This window comes from Grus americana, chromosome Z (genome assembly GCF_028858705.1).
Source record: "Grus americana isolate bGruAme1 chromosome Z, bGruAme1.mat, whole genome shotgun sequence".
Taxonomy (NCBI): domain Eukaryota; kingdom Metazoa; phylum Chordata; class Aves; order Gruiformes; family Gruidae; genus Grus; species Grus americana.
The window spans coordinates 76,528,895-76,551,710 of record NC_072891.1 but is presented as its reverse complement, the minus strand read 5'-3'; the positions used below and the strand labels follow the sequence as shown (position 1 = coordinate 76,551,710).

General features: G+C 36.2%; 1 protein-coding gene across 1 annotated transcript in view; it reads left to right on the top strand.

Moving 5' to 3' along the window:
* The first annotated feature begins 1,218 nt into the window (after positions 1-1,218).
* SHOC1 (shortage in chiasmata 1) overlaps positions 1,219-22,816 on the top strand; it is a 56,953-nt gene continuing 35,355 nt past the window's right edge. Inside the window, exons 1-8 of the mRNA XM_054809928.1 lie at positions 1,219-1,263; positions 5,552-5,681; positions 6,261-6,342; positions 11,993-12,180; positions 16,803-16,965; positions 18,810-18,912; positions 19,617-19,773; positions 22,014-22,121. Coding sequence (XP_054665903.1) covers positions 1,219-1,263; positions 5,552-5,681; positions 6,261-6,342; positions 11,993-12,180; positions 16,803-16,965; positions 18,810-18,912; positions 19,617-19,773; positions 22,014-22,121 — 976 coding nt within the window. The remainder of the gene's footprint in view (positions 1,264-5,551; positions 5,682-6,260; positions 6,343-11,992; positions 12,181-16,802; positions 16,966-18,809; positions 18,913-19,616; positions 19,774-22,013; positions 22,122-22,816) is intronic.

Here is a 22,816-nt window from a genome sequence, read left to right as displayed (position 1 = left end):
GGATGGAGACCTGATGGAGGGTCCAGCAGGTTGTGCAAGGGGTTTTCCTTAGCAGGCCCAGTGTTTTCATTCCGCTGGTTGTGTTCACCACTGTCTGCAACCATCCATACTCCTTTGATCAGAAGGTTCCCTTCCACTTTGTTCTCCGATTTTATACCTCATTTCCTCTTCCTCTCCTTTCCTTTCCTCGTCCTTTCCTCTTCCTTTTCCTGAACCCACCTTTTTACCTCCCCTGCACTTCCTTTTCTCTGCCCAGATGCCTCTCAAGGAAGCAATGAGCCCCTAATTACTTTTTCCTTATTGTTCCTAATTCTGTTACACCCATACCCAAATTTGGTATTTCTGATGCTGTTACCTAGGCAATTGTAGCCTCATATGTTACTGATACCTACTGGTATGTATATGAATACAGCCTTGTGTCACAAGTTTCCTTTATTGCCCTACAATTCACATTAGTTATGTTTCATTTACATTGTACACATTTTGAATAGAATTATCTTACTTTAGCCTTGACTCTCCTACCTAATTTTAATTAACTATTCTCTTATCTATTTTGCACTCACACCGTATCTCTGTCCTTGTATAGTTTTCATCTCACTCCTGGTTCTCATCAGAAGCATTAATTAATTTAGAAACCTGGTATTCCAGCAGGACCTCTTGCTCACAACTAGCCTATACAATCACCTTTTACGTTGTAAAACTGAAGGAGAGAAAAAAAGTCCCCTCATAACTACATGAGGCAGTGAAAAGGTAATAGTTTAGATAGCTGAACTACTATCTTTAAAAGCTAATTTAGAATCCATAAAAATTAATTGAATCGGCTCGATTCTCAAAATTATTGTTTAGGACAAGTAATTTGTATAGCTTTCGTTCACTTAATGGTTTGAAAGGTTTTCTGTGAAACAAATAGCAAGAGGCATTGCAAAAAAAAAAAACCCCAAAAGCCCAGCTCCTTCACATAAAAATCAATTTTCCATGGTCTGTAGTTTGTTTATTACATCCTTCCAAAGGAATAATACTGAATGTTTTGGGTAGCCTTCTTCTATTGGAAATTCAGTGCAAGGTGCATGTGCTAGCAGAAATTAGGAAGTTATTCTTCTTAAACCTGATTTTCAACCTTCTCTTTCAACATTTTTGCATGATATAGGAATCTTTTAACTAATCCATATTCTGTATATCTTCTAGACGAATGAAGTGTTGAAAACATCACAAAACAAGATGTTTGCACCTTTAAAGTATCACTCAACAGACTATTTATATGAGGTATAGTTTTATTATTTCTCTTAATATTCTGGAGGAAATATGGCAGTAACTGAAGAAAAGATTGAATGCACATTAGAAAGAGAACTGCTTTGTTAGGAATTCTGTTTCATTGAGGTTGTTGTACTGCACTTGCTGGGCTAACATAGTGAAGTTATTACAATTTTTTTTTAATAAAAAATTAAAATACAATTTTGCCAAAACCGAAGACCATAATTTTCTTTTAGTGTCTGTTGCACTTATAATTGTGTTTTACAGCCAGTTTTCTGCTTAGAGCTTTGTTTGGATAGTGCACTGTGCCTTCTAATGCATAAAATTTAATTAATTACCTTTTTGGAGAAGGAATCCAATTTTCTAGATACTTTAATATGTATTAGGACAGTGATACACAGCGCTGTATTCCCTACTGATGATAGGGAAGAGTTTTTATAATGTTTTAGATTAAATTCATGGAGAGCAGATGTTTTTTCACACCTAAAATGACTATTTTGGCTTTCTAGATGTTGATCAGTTAAGACATAGAAACCTTATGAAGTCTTGTTTTCATTCCCGTCTACTTCTGTCTGATGTTACCAACTGCTTATCACTGAAGCACACTGTCTTACTTAATTGAGTTTTTACTTCTTTACATTTTCAAAGAAAAGCTATGAGCCAAATAAAAAAAAACTTCTCTGGCAGAGAGGTGCTTTGCCAAGAGGGGATATTTCTAGTGAACGAGGTAGCAAGATATGATGCCTTCCAGAGTTCAGGGAGAGTGCAAGCACATACACAAGTGCTCCTGGCAAGTAGCTGGAGAAATGCAGCCTCAGAAGTGGTCTGGCAATAGTTCTTACGGGTAAACTGAGTTTCACATTGTGAAACACATTGCCCACATCCCTCTCCTTACAGTGCAGGAATTGTCCCATATAGTACCTGTGTATGTGCCTAGTGTTTTTTTAGATTGTAGCAACCAGAATTTCTTTTTCTATTGTAACTCCAACAGTATGCAAGCTGTCATTCAATATGCGTGTGAAAACCTTGTCACAGTAGTTCCATTCGGTTTGATCTTCAGATGTTTCTGTATTATATGTGAGTAAAAAATAGGTGTGTTAGCAAAACATATTGTAGGCTATCATGCAAAAGAGAAGAATTAATGGCTTTTCTTGCCTGAATTTTGAGGATTACGGTGGTGCTGACAGCAGGACAAATGAAAAGCGATAGAAATGTTTAGTGATCTACTGAATGGCTGCTCTGGAACAGAGTGTGAATGTTGCTCTGTGATACTACCAGAAGGGGTTAATGGGTGTGATCACATACTTAAAGGTATTATAGACATAACTGTGCAAGGGATATGCTGTGCTGAAATTGCAGCTTCTTGTTCTACTCTTGTGCCTAACTTCTATCCCCCTGCTAGAAAGTACATGATAGTTAAATTGACTTTTCAGGCATTTGATATATCAAGTGCACTTGCCTAATGCTTCCAATTCTTAGGAAATGCTGGAATTCAATGAACGTATCAAACTCTGAATCCTGCACACATCTGGCTCAACTGGATGTGGAATCCTGCTCTTAATGTACTTACGCATTTTTATCAACCTCAGATGCAGTTTATCCAGCTGTCCTGTATAAACGTATCTTTGAAGAAAGGAGCCTTTTCAGTCATTAAAGACACCAGAGTTCAATTCCTCATGCTACTGAGTGTTGTAGGTGTGATTACAAAGTCATCTTAGAAGTTCAACATTCTCTTGTGTTATAAACTGATAATATATGCCAGATGTATGGAACTATAAAAATGCACATAATATCTTTTGGTTACAAGAGAAATTTGCAGACACCTTTACGTTTCCTTGAGAAATAGAGGTAAATATGTATTGATTAAATACCATGGCCTTGAAAAACACTTTTATGTATTTAAGAAAGGCAAGAAAGGCTATATATTACCAGACTTTGTAAAGTGAACTAATTCAGCTTAACCCGCACACTTAGAAATTAATTTTAAATGTTCTGTAAAATGCATGATTTTCCTGTCTTAAGGCCATTGTATGTGATGATAGCCCTAGCAGGTATTTGTTCCACTTCACAAACATCAGTGATTGAAAACAATTTTAGCTATTAAACTCAATAGTAAAACTCCATACTGGTGTTTAAAACTTTTCTCTGATCTCTGTCATATTGTTGCTTGTATTTACTTGTTCAGTAGTTTCTGCTTAAACTCCAGCAGATCATTCGTCTGTAATCTAAAAGTATTTTGAAAGCTGTTATTTCACAATTCTTATAGCTTGTTTTAATGAAGAAAAACGTTGTCACCAGCTCTTTTTGTTCCTGTGATCTCTACCAGGAACTTCACTATCTGTACTTTATTTTATGAGAAACGCAGTTGTTTTAACAGGACCTTCAATACAGATTACTTAAACTGATGTATGGCCAATAACATGTAGAAGACCCAGGTCTGGTTGCCTGTAGTTGTCTGTTGCTGCCTTCTTTTTTTCAGAATTTGTAAAGGAGAAGATCATTGTGGAAACCTGGACTTAGGAAAGAGGGAATGCATTGGATTAATATGGTGTTTATCAATTTTTTGCAAGAGCCTCCTAAAGAAAAGATGCTACAATGGCAGTAGTTTTTGCCTTTTTTGTTAAAATTAACTGGCATTTACAGAATTGTAACTATCCTACAAAGGATTAAACTGAAATGGAAAAAAGGACCTGCAATGGTGACCTTTCACAGAAGTGACAGTGTTCACATTGCTTCACGTCTTCTTTTTTTTCTTTTTCTTTTTTTCCCCATTTTTTTCATTTTCTTTCTGCCTATACAGGAAGGTTTTTCTGGTAGCAGTCCAAGTCAGTGAACTATTTCTAGTCCCCTGAGATATCTAATGGTACAAGCTGTAACTGGCTTGACAGCGTATGCTCAAATGGGTGGACATTTCTAGGACCTGAAACAACAGACCTGAAGTCACGCAATGGTCTTAGAACTACAGAGAAATTTCTAGTCTCATTCATGATCTTCTCCCACATTACTACAGCTAGTTGTCTTTTCCAATATGCCTTTTACACCCCAGAATTTTTGAGGACAACCTCTTTCTAAGCTATAAACTTGTTAAATCCAAACCCCTGTGTAAGAATCATTTTTCTCGGCTTCCTAAACTCGCTGTTTATTCTGTGGTTCTGTGCTAGTTATACAGTACTATATATGGGCTTTTGTGACAAAAGAACTGTTGTATAGTTTATTGAAGGTGGTCTTCGGTGAAGAGATACTGAAGGTGCCGTGTTGACTATTTAGTTCTACAATTCAGTTGATTACTACCATGCTCCCCTGTTGTATTTATAGAAGATAAATACAGAAGCTGCATCCAACTCTGGGGGCCCCAGTACAGGAGAGACATTGAGCTGTTGGAGACAGTCCAGAGGAGGCCGCAAAGCTGATCAGAGGGCTGGAGGACCTCTCCTATGAGGACAGGCTGAGAGAGTTGGGATTGTTCAGCCTGGAGAAAAGGTGGCTCTGGGGAGATCTAATTGCGTCTTACCAGTACCTGAAGGGGCCTACAGGAAAGCTGGTGAGGGACCGTTTATCAGGGATTGTAGTGACAGGACAAGGGGTAATGGGTTTCAGCTGAAGGAGGGTCGATTTAGATTAGATGTTAGAAAGAAATTCTTTACTGTGAGGGTGGTGAGGCACTGGCACAGGTTGCCCAGAGAGGTTGTGGAGGCCCCATCCCTGGAAGTGTTCAAGGCCAGGTTGGATGAGGCTTTGGGCAATGTGGTCTAGTGGAGGGTGTCCCTGCCCATGGCAGGGGGGTTGGAACTAGATGATCTTTGAGGTCCCTTCCAACCCAAACCTCCTATGATTCTATGATTCTAAGTTAAAAGGATTTATGTAGGGCTTTTGTTAGCTCATAATGGCACGTGGAAGCTGAGAGGGTTTAGAATCATGAGCACTTAAAATAGCACTAGTAGGAATGATTTTAAGTTGTTTCTGGTCAGCTTATACACATGCGTCAGTTCAGGAGACCAATGTAAGTGTTAGGACAAGCACTTGCAATTGCACATGCAAAGTTTAGGTGAGTGAAGCTAAGCATAAGTGCAGTTTTGCATATGCAGAAGTGTAGTTTAAAAGTTAAATATTGGGTCAGATAAATGTTAATATCTTCTCTTAGTTTGGACCGTCCGTTTTACAAAAAAATGAAGTTTAAACATAAAATATCATTCTAATAGAAAACACTTGAAAACAGTGGGACTGTTTGAAGAGGTAGTCCACAAAAAGAAAAGAATGGAACTGACTCTCATAATTTTATCACATGCCTTTTTTTGTGCAGAGCATGGCAAGGCAGAAGTTTTCCATCTGGAGATTATCACTTTGCTTTCCTCCCTGTTTACATCAAGATGAAAAGTATCATCTCACTGGACTCTTTGCTGATGATAAGTATAGGAAGCCGTGGACTAGAAGTAGGTTGTATAGTCCTTAAGTTTTACTGTAGATTAACTGTGGATTGAAGGAAAAGCTTGTGTTTGTGCATAATATGGTAAGTCTGGGAAAAAAAATATTTCTGGAAGTAGCAGTATGTCAGTTCATATAGCTCTTGAAAGTAGAATGTGTTCATTGCTCAAGAAGAAACAAATGGGTAATGGATATTTATTTGTGTGTGGCACCATAAATAAGGGTGATATTTGATTAGTTTGTAGAGATCTCTGGAAAACATACTGTCTGGACATGCAGTTATGGAAGAAAAGCAATGATCAGAGATAAGTAAAATACAAAATCTGATTAGTTGGGAGAGGTTTGAAAGATGGTGCTGAGGTTTTAAGATGCAGAAAAAAATGGTGATTTTCAAACACAGACATAAAAGTATTTGCATCTTTCTGGTGTATTTGCATTTACTTTTGCTAATGGAAACTAAAACTGTTGTTTCTTCTGTACGTCCTGTGTAAATTTGGTTAGCCTCTGCAATGGTTTGATCAATACAGAAAAATGAAAATTAATTTTAGTATTTTCTGTGTGATATTTTTTCTCTCTTTTTGTCTCAGTTACTTCGACACAGAACATATACATTCTTTCGGTACTGGATCAATGGAAGAAAAGTTTGTCTGTGGAGGATTTCCTGGAAAAGTCAGTAACCTTAAGTTAAAAAAATATATGATTCCTTTGATATCTTTCAGGTACTTTGTGAATCATAAGCTAATGATGATAACAGAATATGGAAATGTTTTCTGACAGTAGCAAGTGTACAGTGCGCTGGAGCTGTACAGTATAGCAGACAGGTTAAAGATGGCTTTTTCACTAAAAATAGTATTGTGTTTTTATGGACTTCTCTGCTTCTTTATCTCATTTTTATAATGGTTGTGTTATCTATTTATGATGTTGGAGAAAGTCTCTGAAATCTGCAGATGAACATGAAAGTAAACCATGGGGACATTCCCCCCCCCCAAGACAATTATCTCTTGTAACTGTAGATGAAGCTATTTGAAGGAAGGTATTTATAAATCTTTGAAAAGGTATAAAAGGTGGCTATAAAAAGTCCAACTTGCATTATAGCCATTCAAGATAGACCTATTTATTTTAACATTACATATAAAGTCAAAATGTATCAAATGAACTCTGAAATAGAGTTCATTTTAAAAACAGGTTTGCAGCACAGCCTTTACAGCATGCATAAGACATGAAAGAAAATTATGATTCCGTGAAACCAGTAAATTGTCTGCATTTCTGCTCTCAATTATCAGTGTGAAAGAAATAGAGAAATTACATTTGTGGTTTCACAGGCCAGTCTAAAATCTATGTTATCTTCAAACCTACATTAAAAAAAGGTTATGAAGAAAACTTGTGGTTGTAGAATTAAATAATCATGTACAGAAAATGCCGGTACCAGGCTTGCCAGTACCTTACAGTGGCATTCTTCTGTGACTTCACTATGATATTGTCTTTAATTGCATTGATACATACTATTGTTTCGGCATGACCCTCTGCTCATTCATGGTAGACAAATGATCGTGCTCAAAAAAGGGATCAGGGCTGTGCAATGAATGATGTGGCTGTCTGTGTAATTCTGCCTCTTTTGTAGCAATGGAGAGGTACTTTTCCTGTAGAAGTGGTACTGCATGAAAAGGAAGTGCATAGCTCTTCAAAAACATAATTACTGCGGGAGAAGAAAACTAGAATAGTAAGCATATAATGGGAGGCTTTATGGAAGAAAAAGAAAAAAAGCTTTACCCTTAATTTAAAAGGACAGTTAACTCTTTTGATGTTCTGTGTAATTCTTTGATCATTGGTTAATAATCATAATAGACTCTACAGATGATGTGTTTTCCTAGTATTATGCAATTCTTGGAGCTTGGTTAAGGAAGTCGAATGCTGCCTGGGGAACTGATTCTGGTTTTGGCTTTGTCAAAAATCCTGTGTGATTTTGAGCAAGCCATTTGAACCAAAACCTCTGCAGTTATCCACTGAATGTGCTCCTTTTATTTTCTGGCAAACCTAAAGAAGATGAGCGCTCATAACTGAAGTTGGTTGGAGAGTACTAGTGCTTTAACACAGAAAAATGCCAAATACTTTGAAAGGCTAGGGGTCTGATGTCTTAGATTGGCACCCAGCATGAGTATCTTGGTTTTGTTCTATAGAATGTAGATTACAATATTACCATTTGTATGGGAATCTTGTGAATATTAATGAGTTCATTTTCTGTTTTTCTCACAATGTTATTAGAAATACCCAAGATAGTGTATTTGTATTCAACTTGGGTTTTGTTATATGGCCTACAGCCATGTGCTCAACAGTGAAGATAATAGCATTGAACAATTTTCATTACTGAGTCAACCAGATTTGAAAAAAAAAGTTGTTTATGATCACAGCTTTACCAAACACAGTACCCACTAGGGCATAACATAGTGTCAGCTTTTAAACAGCCATTCTCCTCTTGTCATTTCATGTCTCTCTAGTGTTCAGATAACTAACAGATGTTGAAGTCCTGTATAGGCCCTCCTTTGCATCTTGTCCTCAGGCTTGCAGTACTAAGTGAAGCAGTGTCTGAATATTTTTAAAAGTTTGAACCTGAAGCCCTAACTCTCCCCTAACATTTAAGTTATAAAGAATGCACATTATGTAAAAGTTAGGCTGATTTTGACTGCTGAACAGAAAAAATGGAAAATAAAATTAAAAAAAATTAAAGAAAATAACAGTTTTGCACAGATGCAGAAATTTTATTGTGCTATAGAAATAACAAAATCAAAGTTAAAAAAATGTACTTACTTATTTAGGTTGCCAAAACCAACCTGGAAATGTTATTTTGACACTTGCATTTGAGTATCTTAACTGGGGTTGGACTAGATAACGTCCAGAGGTGCCTTCCAACCTCAACAATTTTGTGATTCTGTGATCCTGTGAACTGGATGCATTTGATAATATTTTCAGGTTTTAATGCAGTCCAGCATTGATCTATGTAACCAGTACACCACTGCATTTTTAAAGAAAACTATATAGATTTTGAGATTTAATGACAAAAAGGTAATTACAAAATTAATTGCATCTGAAATGATTCTGCCTTATAATAAGCTTGAACTATAGGTTTAGATTAATGCCGAAAGCTGCACTGAAGAACAATTGAAATTACATTCTGCATCTTCAGAAAAAAAATAAGACTATTATATGTAATATAATGATCTTTGCACCTTCAGAGAGTGATAAATGTTATGAGGATATTGCAGAACCCATGCAAAGATATCACCCAAGACATTGTCTAGACTAACAACAGTAACAGAAAAAGAAACTCCCGAAGAAGTTGTTATAAAGACACAGTGTGGTTTAGGTATCAATAGTGAGCAATTCAGGAATCAATTAGATGCCATCTCAAGGGATACTAAACCCCAAGAGTAAAGAAGTTTTATTAGACCAAACAGCATTTACTTTACCTGTTGTTGTAGAACTTAAGTTAGTCATAACACTAGATAAATCTGAGGAAATCAGTGCATGTATTAGACTCCAGTTACAGAAAATCTGAGATTATTTCATTTAATGTATTTTAAAATGAAGTGGGCTTAGTCTGTGTACCAGTAAATAATTAATTGGAGTGAGACTAGCAAATAAGGAGCAAGGGGTTAAACTTAGGAGGAAAGGTTGCATTTGTGCTTCAGGTTCTTACAGTGCTTTGCATTCTGTTTAAGGTGAGTAAAGAGAATCTAAGTAACTCAGATATTTTAGGATAGTGGTTTCCCTGTGAGTACGACTAAGCAATATTAATACACACAATTCATCACAAGTCATTATAAGTATTCCTGGTGGGGAACATAATATACAGCCATGTATTTGCAAAGCAAGACACACACAAAAAAGAGATAGGAATGAGCTGTAAACATGGTAGGTGGTTTATTCTGGATATGTAAAAATTGACCTACAGTAAATATTTTTCAGTAGATTTACTGTTAGTAAGGAACAGGGAGTGAATATCATGACAAGTAAATTTGTAGATAACACTCATTTCTTTCTAATAGTCAAAATGACAGATGACAGGAAACAAGCAAAATGTTATAATCTTTTCAAAACTGGTTGGAAACAAGCACTAAAATGTTCTGCTGTTGTCATTTAAACCAATGGTAGGCATTTTTCAGGAGTACAGTGTTCACTGCTATGTATGGCTCACAGGAGAATTATAGTCCCAGAGTTGTACAAAAACCTTAACATAACTGTAGTTAAAAAATTTTAGACTTACTTATTGTTTGGTGTAATAATTATCAAAGTATATCCTAGATGTTCTGATATGTAATACAGTTATAATTGAGTTCAGTATCTCTGGATTGCTTATAAGATTCAATACATTCTATTCTAAGACTGCTCAGACGATGACTTTGTTCTAACAGAAGGCACAAATTTTCACTACTAAATAGGAGCTTTGTGTAGATATTTTATGCTTTTCTGTGTGTCTAAAAATTTAGGTAACTAGATTAGGAAAGGTGATATTTTGACATAAACTTGTCAACTTGGGTTTTTTGGGTTTGTGGGGGTTTTGTTAAAGTTCTTCATGTAAGCCAGTGCGAAGTGTAAGTGTGAATGACTGATCAAAGAGTCAGTGAAGTGGACCGATGTATTATGGAAAACTGGTTCAAAGTGCCAAGGAGCCTACTATCTCCTTGGAGAGGCTGAAAAAAACCATGAGGACAAGAAACAAGTGGGAGAAAAACACTGAGTGGGAGAAAAACACTGAGAACACACAGACTGCCTAGGCAGGGATGAGAGGACACCTGGCAGGAAAGGAGATAAGGAAGTGAGTCTATAATTCCTAAAAACTGACAAATGACTTAATTGGATCAAACCCCATTACTGGCTTTAGTACATGCGCTTAATTGCCGTGCTTATTTGGTGATGGGACTCAACTGTCCATGTTTCAAAGATACTGCTGAAAGTCTTTGTATTGTAAAAGATCTAATTGAAGCTTAATACGTTAAATCCAATGCAGTGCCTTCTGTGTTCAAAACACTGCACGAGCATAGCTATATGACTTGAATATATGTTTCCATACTTAGAGTAGTCTATCATTTAAAATATTTACCATTTTCCAGCATGACTTTACTAAGGGCTTGACTCTGGAAAAGGCTGGCCTGTGTAGTCTCAAATCAGCAACTCACTTAGGCATGATCTATCTATAAAACTACAGGGAAACCCATTGATTTCAATGAAGTTGGCCCACATGTAACTTGACACAGTGTTTTAAGGACCATGGATATTCAAAAGCTTATGCCATGTTAAAGTCTGGACATTAATTATTGTCAATACTGCATAGTTATTGTTTGTGTACTATACAACTTGTAATTTCAAAATTAACTTTTGAGCTATACTAAAAAATGTTCTAAAATAGTTGATTTTTTTAAGATGTGTAGTAGAGATTCCTCACTATTGCTACCTAAACATGAAGGTCTATACTGAAATTCAGAGGTGCACTCATATACTGATTCCTTTTATGAGATTTTACTCTAGATGGCTAGCAAATAGCAAGACTGTGTAAGGCAAAGGGTTATTAAAAACCTGAATAAATCAATAGGATGCACAGTTGAGAAATCAGTTGTCTGAAATCAGAATATTAAGTTCAATAGCAATAGATGAGCAGAAAAGTTGGGTTCTTCAGAAATGTCAACACTCATCAGAGTCAGTTTATTTTTCCAGTCAACTTATATGGATAACATAGCATTAACATGACCGTATTGTAAGTAGCAATTACAAATATTTTGTCCGGATGCATAATTAGCTCAGGACTATGATTTTTTTTTTTTTCTGTAGCCAAATGATTTTGCTATTTATTTGGCAAGCAGGGTTTTTTTCCTGACGAGCAACAGTAGTATTGAGATTAGTATGAAAACTGACAGGAAGATGAAGTGGGTTTGTTTCTTCATTTATCCTGTCTTTTTTCCCTATTGCAGTAACTGCTGTACTTGCAATTTCTGCATGATTTTTGAAGTATGACTATACATTTAACCCAGTAGCAAATTTTTGTCATAAATGTTATGACATCAATAGGTTTGATATTTTTTTCCAGCCAGTCTCCTTTTGTTCAATTTAATGCTGAGGGTAAACTTAAAAGGGCTTTTTCTTGGGGAAATGTTAAACATATAATTTGACTGTGGATCTAGTGAATAGTGATAACAACTCTGTAATTTCTGATGTTCTTCATTAAAATATCTTTTTAGTGTCGTTAATTCACTGAGGAGTCAGGGAAGTTATGGCAGTGCTTTTACAACAGCTTAAATGTAAGATTATTTTTTTTTCTGCTTTTTAGGAAACCTATCTCTTCTGTAGAGTTACATATTAGTAATGAATTAATAGAAGTTATTCCAAGTTCAAATCCCTGCTCTCAGACTGACATAGGATCTCTTTTACCTATGAAGAATGTTTTTAAAGAAGAATCCACCCAAGACAAATATTTGAAGACTGACTATGCTACTGAATTTAAAGAACAATGGCAAGGTAAGGTGTTTAATTCAATGTTTTTTAACTTTTTGTGGAGTCAGCTTGTCAACTGAATATGAAGTCAACTTCCACAATTTTTTGAGCATGATCCGTAGACATCAAAGAGATCATTTGGGTGATCACAGCCTTTGCAATTGCAGAAGTTGTAATGATTTATGAGAGATTTATTCCCTGGAGAATCAGGACTTGTCTTGACAGTTCAAGATAGATGGAAGCCAAAAGAAGTTTCAGGCTGATCAAATACATGGCAGACAGTGACAAAAATATCACAATAAGTAGAACTTTATCAGGCATTGATCAAAATGCTAATGATCCTTTGTACCTCCGTAAATTAGATTCCTGTGGCATGTTCTTTTACTATGACAAGGAGGGAAAGAAGCAAGCAGTTTCTTCTTTGTTGCTGGGATGAAAATAGTTCAAATTGGATAGTGTTCCTATGGGTTTTCTGAAATTTTATGATTAGTAGTGCCCCAATAGATATAATGAATTCTGATCATAGAAAGTAAAATGTTGAGAAAGTGTTTGATTCAACTGTATTATGATTTTTTATTTTGAACTATTGGGTTTATTTTTTCAATAGAGGGTTGGGTTGGGGTTTTTTTCTGTCAATTATATCACTTTAGAAAAGGAAAATAATGTAATCATTTACTAAGAGCTTTTTTCCACCGTCACACAGAGGCAGCAGGTGGTTCTTGATACAATATTGTACAAGATAATGTTTATTAGGTACACAGCGTCAAAAATACAAGTGTATTACAGTTAGTAATTGAAAGACAGTAATCTTAATTAATCTGATTCAGTAATTACCTGATCTATTTTTTTTTCAAAATTAGGTGGCATATGGCAGAAGGTTTCAATAATTAATAAAGCTCTCTACAATATGTGCTTACAAAGAGAATAAAACTAATTCAGATGCTTTCCTGTATATTAGCTTTTTCTTTGTTAGGAACAATCAAGAGAGCTAAATTTCCATGGACAGGAGTCTCTGAAAGAAAAAAAAAAATTCATAAAACATGTTATATATTTTGAAGTTACAGATTATTATTGTGCTTAAACAAACATAAATAGGCAAGCTGAAGAGAGTAGATTTTTTTTTTTTTATGGGAGTGTCCCGGTTTCAGATGAGGTAGTTTTCTTCATAGTAGCTAGTGTGGGGCTGTGTTTTGGATTTGTGCTGGACAACAGTATTGATAATATAGAGATGTTTTTGTTATACAGAGATGTTTTTGTTACTGCTGAGCAGTGCTTACACAGAGCCAAGGCCTTTTCTGCTTCTTACACCACCCTACCAGCGAGTGGGCCGGTGGTGCACAAGAAGGTGGGAGGGGACACAGCCAGGAGGACTGACCAAAGGGATATTCCATATACCATATGATGCCATGCTCAGCATACAGGGGGCTGGGGAAGAGGAAGTGGGATGGGCGACATTCAGAGTGATGGTGTTTGTCTTCCCAAGTCACCATTACGCATGATGGAGCCGTGCTTTCTTGGAGATGGCTGAACAGCTGCCTGCTGATGGGCAGCGGTGGATAAATTCCTTGTCTTGCTTTGCTTTTGCACTCAGTTTTGCTTTACTTATTAAACTGTCTTTATCTCAACCCACAAGTTTTCTCACTTTCACTTTTCCAATTCTCTCCTCCATCTTGCCAGGGGAGGAGCGAGCAAGTGGCTGCGGGGTTCCTAGCTGCTGGTTGGGGTTAAATGACAACAGGGAGAACATTAAATTATTCACTATTCTGGTGACTGGTTTATTGAATTAGCAGATCAATAATTATCTTTCAATGTGACCCATGTGTTACTGCCAACCTTTTTTCTAACTTTATGTTTGCATAAAGAAGGAAATGTTAGCACAAGTCTGTTGACTTTTGAGGTAAGTATTAATTCTAACATTTTTAAAAGCTGCCATTCTGAAAGGTTTGCAAGCTATTTTGTGTCTTGAGAACCTGCTAATAATGCCAGCTAGTCTGCTAACAGCACAAAACTGACTAGGTTTCACTAAAAGCGTGAAGATACATATAGGCAATGCAAAAACATGGAAATTTACTGACGGATATGACATAATTATCTAACCCATATTGAAAAAAAAAAGAAAGAACATAATGTAGGATTTGAAATGATCATTTAAAATCTGTTTTTCCAGTAGAGGAAGGTTATATTTGAATTCTAAATAGCTTGTTTTATTACTGCAGGAGTTTTTTTTCTACCAGCTTGTACATATTAAAATGTTCCGTGGTTATTTCTGTTCATGTAACCCTGTTCTTACTTTCAGAAAACAAAATTAATTTCTTCAGTCATTTTACTTTTTGTTGTGTAATCTAAGAAATAATGCATATAACACTTACCAAGAGCTGTAGCATTTAAAGTTGTTTAAATTAAAAAAGTTTCTAATAAGGTTGTGAAGTTTAGTGTAATAGGTTATGCACACATTTAAAATGTAGCTAGTAAATTATTACTGAAGTGTAGCAGTGGAAAACGGTAAGAAAGTTAAGACTTGTGAAATATGAAACACATTAAATGGAAAAGCTAAAAACTTAAGTTGGTTCAGTCAGTAGCTGTAGAGTTCTAATCTTCTTCCCAATTACATTATATTTATATTAGATTACAAACAAGTTTACAATATTTAGCATGCTGCTACTAGCCTTTCTGTTTTGCATAGGCTTTCTGTTATGAGAAAGAGGTCACAGAGGACTGACAGCCATCTTTGTACCATTAAGCTGAAGAGCACTAACTTTACACTAGCACATGATAGCACTGCCCGTGAAACTCCCATTCAAACATGAACTGAATATTTGCTCCCTGATTGATAAAGTACTTGAGCACATGCTTAAGCCTATTCTTTTTTTTTCCTAAGTGCTTTGATGATCAGAAATTACTGAAACAAAATGATAATGCTGCATTCAAATTACAATTCTGAAAAATAAGCATATTAAAATATGGAACTGCACTTCCTAAAACCACAAAATGGCAACTCAGTTTAGTTTTGTATGGATTTCAAACACTGGCATTTGTGAATTTCAAACTCTGCCTATTGGTCCATTCGTAAAACTCTGTTAGGAAAGCAGTTAGGTATGTGATTGCATCTGTTCCACCTCAGGAGGGCACTTCGGTAAATGAGTAAGTGCATTCTCACATAGGCATGCTTTTCCTGAGATGGGGACTAAGTAGTTGAATGTGTTAGAATTAACAAAGAGATGCACTAATTAAAATATTTGAATCACATTAGAGTAATGACATTAATTGGAAACCCCTCCTTTTTTCATGCACTTTAAGTACTAGAGCCAGTTATAATAAAAAGATACAATACAATTTAATATAATTAAAACCCCCTAAAGCTATAGCTAAATTGGGATAATAAATGCAAATCAAGGACAAAGTTGTGCCTTATTTGACTGGATTTAGTGTGAGGATATTAGAAGTTTTCCTGCTTTATTTGAACTAACAAAAATTAAATGAGGTATTATTTAGGGACAGCATGATTAAGTTTATGTCATTGAAGCAGTCTGTATTTTCTGATTGATTTTAGCATCTAATTTTGCAAGCACTATGTGCCTGAATACTGAGGTGCTTTGTACTTTGTTGTCCTGGTTGATTGAAGAAAAGAAGAAGAATAGATCAGGGATTTTGTAAATTGTATCAGAAAATATGTCTTTTTTTTTTTAATTGGAGGTACTTCAGGCTTTATAGGCTACTAGAAGTTTTAGTAGCCTGCCCTGAACTGTTCATCTCATTAAGCAGAGGCGTTTTATAATGAAGCATTTATTTTTTAGTGATAGATTTCTTTATGGGGATCTGTTTGTATTAGCAGCATAAAACAGCTTTGGGGGAACATAATCAATATCTGTCATTTCCAGCCACTAGGAGGGGAGGGTTATTACAGATAGGGAGTCATCCAGAGAGTGAAAGGCAGATGTGGGAATGAGAGGGCTTCTGTGTTGGTAAAAAATAGGGAAGAACAAAGAACTCCCTTTTCCCTTCCATATGTATTATATATATATAATATCTGCGTGTGTATATATATGCATATTATATTGCAAATATAAAGGATTGCATCAAATAAAGTTTTGATTACTGCATCAGTTCTGTCTCATGGAGAGTAGTAGTCTAAATGCAAAAGAAATTAAGGCCCATAATGTCATCTTTCTTGAAATCATAATAATTTATAACCTGTATTTCTTGTCTGCTTGTTTTCTAAATAAATCTTTTGTTGCTTCAGAATTAGAGAATATGCTTTTAGGTTTAGATACGTATGGAGATAACACCTCATTTCTACATTAAAAATTGCACTGAACTAAGTTTCTCAGCCGAAACCTACCTCAGAAGTTCCTTTATCATACAATGCAAACAACGGAATGAAAAGAAAGTGCTTTTTCTTTTTAACAGGTGTTATATAACAGAAAAGAAAAAGCAAAAGAAAACCAAAGCTTATCACATGAACCATTGGAAGTCTACACTTCTTTGCATTTAAAGCTTAAAAATTCTAAAATATTTAAAGTAAAAAGTGGTTATTGTTTTGCTGACATTTATAGTATTCCAACAGTTGCTTAACAATTCTCTTTATTCTGATAATTCTTATTATGTTTATATTCTTTGTTAATGTATTTTTTCTTATTTTTCTTCAGATTTATGTATGGAAGAGGAACTTGTTTTTATTGATAATCTTGAAAATTTTCGTAAAAACCAACCTACTTCATCTGTACTTCTGAGCAGACTACATTTTTTTTTAGTGAAAGATCCCCTTTTAGATTCTGAAGGACAAAAATTAACAGAAGATGACATTTTCAGGTATCTACAAATTGTTGCATAATATTAAACATCATTAATAGTTTGTGTGTAATGCCATTAACATATTAACATGTTCTGTTGTATGTTAACTTTTCAACTAATTTATATTTCCAACAAGGTACAGACTTCAGCTTTTCTTATTTATGAAAAATGAAGATGGAATTTATATGCATTATTGAAGAAAACTGTATAAATTAAATTATGTCATTTTTATATTCTATAATGTGAAATGTGCTCAGGATTTTAGTTTTGGAATACTGAAAAAATGCCCATCTTTGAGGGACCTGATTGATCCCTGACTGATTCCCTATCAGTAAAATGCCATTAAATTTAGTTGAGCTAGGATTTTACACATGCTTCCATGTTTCTTCTTTCTTTCCTCTCAGTCATCCTATCAGTAAATCCATGCTCTTACCCTGCTGAATTATATTTCTTCAAGTTCAAATATTAATTATTCTTATGTTTCTGCTCAGTTTCATATTACTAGGTTGATTGAATTTAATTGAATGATGTCTTATGTCAGGAATTCGAACAAACTTGTACATTAAAACAGGTGTGAGTTATATTCAGAATGTGCCTAGTATTTTGTAAATACATACGTCTGTATACATACATTCATAAAGTCTGGCTAAATTTTGCACTGGTTGACTCCATGTCTGGATGACTTGCGTAGCTTCCTTTGCACTTGATAGGGTTGCATGATTCACAAGCAAGGCAAAGCCGGTTTTAACTGATTTAATTGTACCTACATAGTAACAAAACAGGGAGGAATGGGGTTGTTTGCCTCTTTTTTCAAACATGAGCCCTGATCTCACAGTGAGTCTTGGACATGACGTTGTGCACATGTGAGTGCTGTAAATATCCAGTGAAGAGAACATGATCCAAATTCTGCAATGACTTTCAGAAATAGCTGTCACAGGAGAAAAAATTGCCAGTGTGAATCTTTAAAGAAAGTCACAGTTTACTAGCAAAGCCACCAGCCTTCTCAAGGTGGGAGTCCAATTCTCCTAATGGAGCACACATGGAGATGCATGTAGACAGAGATACAATTAGACAGAATTCTATATAAGAAGTCTAGGTATGGAGCAATTTATACTCCTCAGTTTAAAGTATTCCTCCAGGAAAATAGTGGTGCCAGGGTCAGATGAGGAAGCTGTCCCCCTAAAAAGTCATTATAGGTTTAGTGCCTGTAAGGCACTAATCAAGCCTGATTAAAGATTTTCTTTCTGCTTGAAAAATCTTCATCCCTGTTCTGCTTGTATATCCTCCCTTTACAAGGTAAGTAGTAGCCTCATTCCTGAGTTTTACTTCTTGGCAGTTTTTAAAAGTTTGTCAGTCAAACCAGAGAACAAACTTTTAGTTTTCATTTTAGTTAATAGTGAGCACACTCTGCCTGCTTTGATGCTGAATGATTCCTGAGAATAGAAATGAAAGGTGACAAAAGATAAATAATGTCAATGTTATAGGTTACTGAAATTTTGTGTATAGCAGAAAAACTTGACGTTAGAAGAAAATTAGATCTGCAGCTTTTGCAGAAAGCATTTTTACATGATGGGAGTTACATGATGAACAATTTTAATAGGGGGTTTTTTCCCTGTGACTTTTTTAGGCAGGTCTCAATATTAAGTGGTTCTACTCTGCATATAATGTACTATTTCTTGAAAAATAATTTCAGTTAATTACACAGATTGGTACAGCATCCCTTGGAATTGCTTTCTTAGTAAAGCATGGTTTTAGAAAAAAATTTTTGCCACATATATGGCTATCAAAGCTATTGCTAAGACTTTCAGTCTTAGATATGAAGTAATACAAAGTCACTTGCTTTATTTTATGATCTTTTAAAGGGAGTGTTTGACTTTCCAAAATGAAATGGAGACGCAAGAGAGTAAAAACGAATTGCAGGGGATTAAAGAGAACTTCTGTACCATAGCTGTAAAAGATGAAGAGGTATCATCGTGTTGTTTCTTACTAATTATTATATCAGTGATATATAGTATGCTATGCATAAGTGTTTGTTCATCTGCGAGTCATTTTATTGAATTCTTTCTATATTTGCCAAATATTTGTAGCCTTCATATTTCCAAGATTAGAAAACACTGGTATTATTTGTGTTTTTTTAATTCTTGGATGCTGTTATTGGGAATCTCCACTCTGATGAGCTGTTTCTCCTGGGACCTGATGTGTTTGCAGTTCTATGTAGGTACTGTAACACTAAGAATAAAAATGAACCATAACAGGAAGCCATGACATGTACATGGAAAAGGGAAAGTTCAAGACGTGTTCTGGGATTTGGGGGGCCAGTTTGGCTTCTTTTTTTAAAAGAAGTCAAATATTTTTTTTGCTCCATTTTTCAAATTTCTAAAAAGCAAACTTTCAATGAAATAAATGAAGATTTTACTTGATTTGTAACTGTAAATTCAGATCCAACCTTCATACTCCACTGACTCAATTTGAAATACTATAACGCTATTTTTTCCCTGTATTGAGCAAAGCTTTTTGTATGCTGTGTAAATGTCATGACTTCTTTCTTAAAAGCTTTTAGAATGGTTTAGAATTAAGCTATTTCAAGAAAAAGCTTTGAAAAAGCTTTGACTGTACAGTAACATCAAAGGAAATTTACATACCACTCTGTTGTGCATAATATTTTTCAGTATTTCATGTTGCCTATTGAGTCAGAATTCTGCAACCCCAGCAATGGCAGATCAAATTCTGTTAAGATTCCATCATACCTGGAACTGAAGGAGTTGTTAAATTTAGCTCCAGAAACTGTGGCTGATGAAGACATGTTCAAAGGGGTGATCAAAGAAGGTGAGGGTTGGTTTTCTTAAATGCTTAACTTGATTTTCCTTTCGTTTGCACACATTTAACACAATCTAGCTCTTTTTTATTCAGTTCACTTATGAATTACATCACAGCCTATCAATTGAGAATTTTTCTGTATAAGACTATGAACTGTGCTATACCCAAATTTCTGAGTATTAGAAATGTCATTTGCCATTTGGTTCAATCCCTGGTTGTGTTAAAGTCTTGGAAATAAATGCAGCATGAGCTGTGATTCATGATATCCAGTCTACCATGAATATAATAATTTAGTGTTATGTTTTCTTATCTGTAATTAAATTTGCTTTCAGAGACATCTGTAAGAAGATTATATGCAGTACAGTCATACTGTAAAAATTGCTTGTATTACTGTGGTGGGTTGAGCCTGGCTGGAGGCCAGGTGCCCACCAGAGCCGCTCTCTCACTCCCCTCATTCACTAAACAGGGGAGAAAAGGCATAACAAAATGCTTGTAGGTCGAGATAAGGACAGGGAGAGATCACTCACTAATTGTTGTCACGAGCAAAACAGACTGAACTGAGAGAGGGAATTCATCTAATTTATTACTAGGCAAAACAGAGTAGAGGAATGAGAAAATAAAATCAACTCTTAAAACACTTCCCCCCACCCCTCCCATCTTCCCGGGCTCAACTTCACTCCCGGCTTCAACCTTCCCCCCCTCAGCGGCACAGGGGGACGGGGAGTGGGGGTTATGGTCAGTTCATCTCACGTTGTTTCTGCCGCTTCTTCATCCTCAGGGGGAGGACTCCTCTCATCGTTCCCCTGCTCCACCATGGAGTCCCTCTCACGGGGTGCAGACCTTCAGGAGCAAACTGCTCCAGCGTGGGGTCCCCCACAGGGTCACAAGTCCTGCCAGCAAACCTGCCCTGGCATGGGCTTCCCTCTTCACAGGTCCACCAGTCCGGCCAGGAACTTGCTCCAGCGTGGGCTTCCCGTGGGCTGCAGCCTCCTTCAGGTGCCTCCACCTGCTCCGGCGTGGGGTCCTCCATGGGCTGCAGGTAGAATCTCTACACCCCCTCATCCTTCCTCCATGGGCTGCAGGGGGACAGCCTGCTTCACCATGGCCTTCACCACGGGCTGCAGGGGGATCTCTGCTCCGGCGCCTGGAGCTCCTCCTCCCCCTCCATCTGCACTGACCTTGGTGTCTGCAGAGTTTCTTACATCTTCTCACTCCTCTCTCCGGCTGCAAAAGCTCTCCCTCTAAGTGTTTTTCTTCTTCTTAAAGATGTTATCACAGAGGCGCTGACTGGCTTGGCCTTGGCCAGGGGCGGGTCCATCTTGGAGCCGGCTGGCATTGGCTCTGTCAGACACAGGGGAAGCTTCTAGCAGCTTCTCACAGAAGCCACCCCTGTAGCCCCACCGCCACCAAAACCCTGCCACACAAACCCAACACAATTACATTTTAATTGCAAACACAAAAGTAGATTTCTGGGAAAAAGGGGGTTAAATATTTCCATGGATAACAGAAATATTCTAAATTACAGTAGTAATTTCTTTAAAGGAATTTAAGAGAAATTACTAAATGCTTTTCTACTACAGATAAGTACAACTTTAATAGTTATTGGCTATTGGATTGATATCTGTGACAGTATTTTGTGTAGTTAAAAGCAAAAGACAGTGCCTGAGATTTTTTTAATTTGGATTAAAATTAAAAAAAAAATTTGCATTGATTTTGGCAAACAAGTGAGGAAAATCACTTCTTTGGTAGACAGGAGGTAGTTCAAAGAAGCAAGATTCTTGATCCTGAGTGGGGAGTGTGTGTGCTGAATTCTGTTTCTGATAAGAGAACTGTTTGGAGTAATCCAGTCTCTTATTGAATATAGGAACAAAACTTTTAAAAGTGTGTATTTGACTAAGGCAGTTTCATGTGCATTCCTCTGATACGTTTACTACATTACAACCTACATGCCATGTTCCAAGCTGAGTTACCTAACCTCCACTGCAGAGGTTTGAGGATTTTGTACATAAACATCAACCTGTTACTGTTTTTTGTTCTGTTTTAGTCCTTTTTAGCCACAAGAGAATCTACATACACGAACTCCTGGTAAATTACTCTTAGGCTACCTACTTGTTCCAGAAATTACATCACTGTAGTCATAAGAACTTTGAATAGTTCAGATAGTGACTACACTATAGCAATAAAAAGGTTGAAAGAAAAAAAATTTGAAAAATGGTTCATTTATGGCACCTTTTAAAATGTGTTTTCAGATCTCAAAGCAGAAATTACATACAAAACAGAAATTTCCAAGTACTGTCCCATACCACAAGAAGCTTGCTCCAGTAATCGCAGAAGTATGTTGGAATTCTGTGAGTCAGGTAGGAAGATCTACATAAATCAAGGGGTGATATTTAAAATAAAATCTTCAAGTGATTGTCCCCATATTCTGTTCTTGGGAGTACATGCACCCTATACATATAAGAACATTGGTTTTGTGTAATCTACTATTTTGTACCTGCAAGATAAGCAGATAGAAGTGCCATACTCCTTTCCTGTTGTTTCCTTCATGTTGCTTTTGGCTGCAAGTGGTGTCTGTATCTTTTGCACTTCATTAGCTTTTTAGATTTTTTAAATCTAACAACTTACCCACCCAGAGAGGGCAGAGGAAAGTTAAGGCAGATTGATTAAAATTGATGAGTCAAAAAGCACAGTTTAAAATTTGTTAAAGTCTTACTTAAATGCTCTCAAAAGAGGGTGATGGAGGACAATCCACAGAGAAGTACTTAGTTTATAACTTCTAGAGGTTCAAAACTCCAGTGCAGACATTTCATTTTGCAAATGGTTCAGTAATGCTGTGTGATCGAGAAATTAAGTCACATAGTCACCACAGCTGTTTTCCACAGAAATAAACTGAAAGTGTAGAATATTTGCTAATGTGTGCGTTGAATCCTGGCTTCTCCTACACTGGCATCAGGAAATCCTTGATAGGTACTCAACTTTAATAGTTTGAAAACTCAGTGACACAATGCTGGTTACAATGCATACCAATGTCAGATAGGTTTGGTGTCTGACT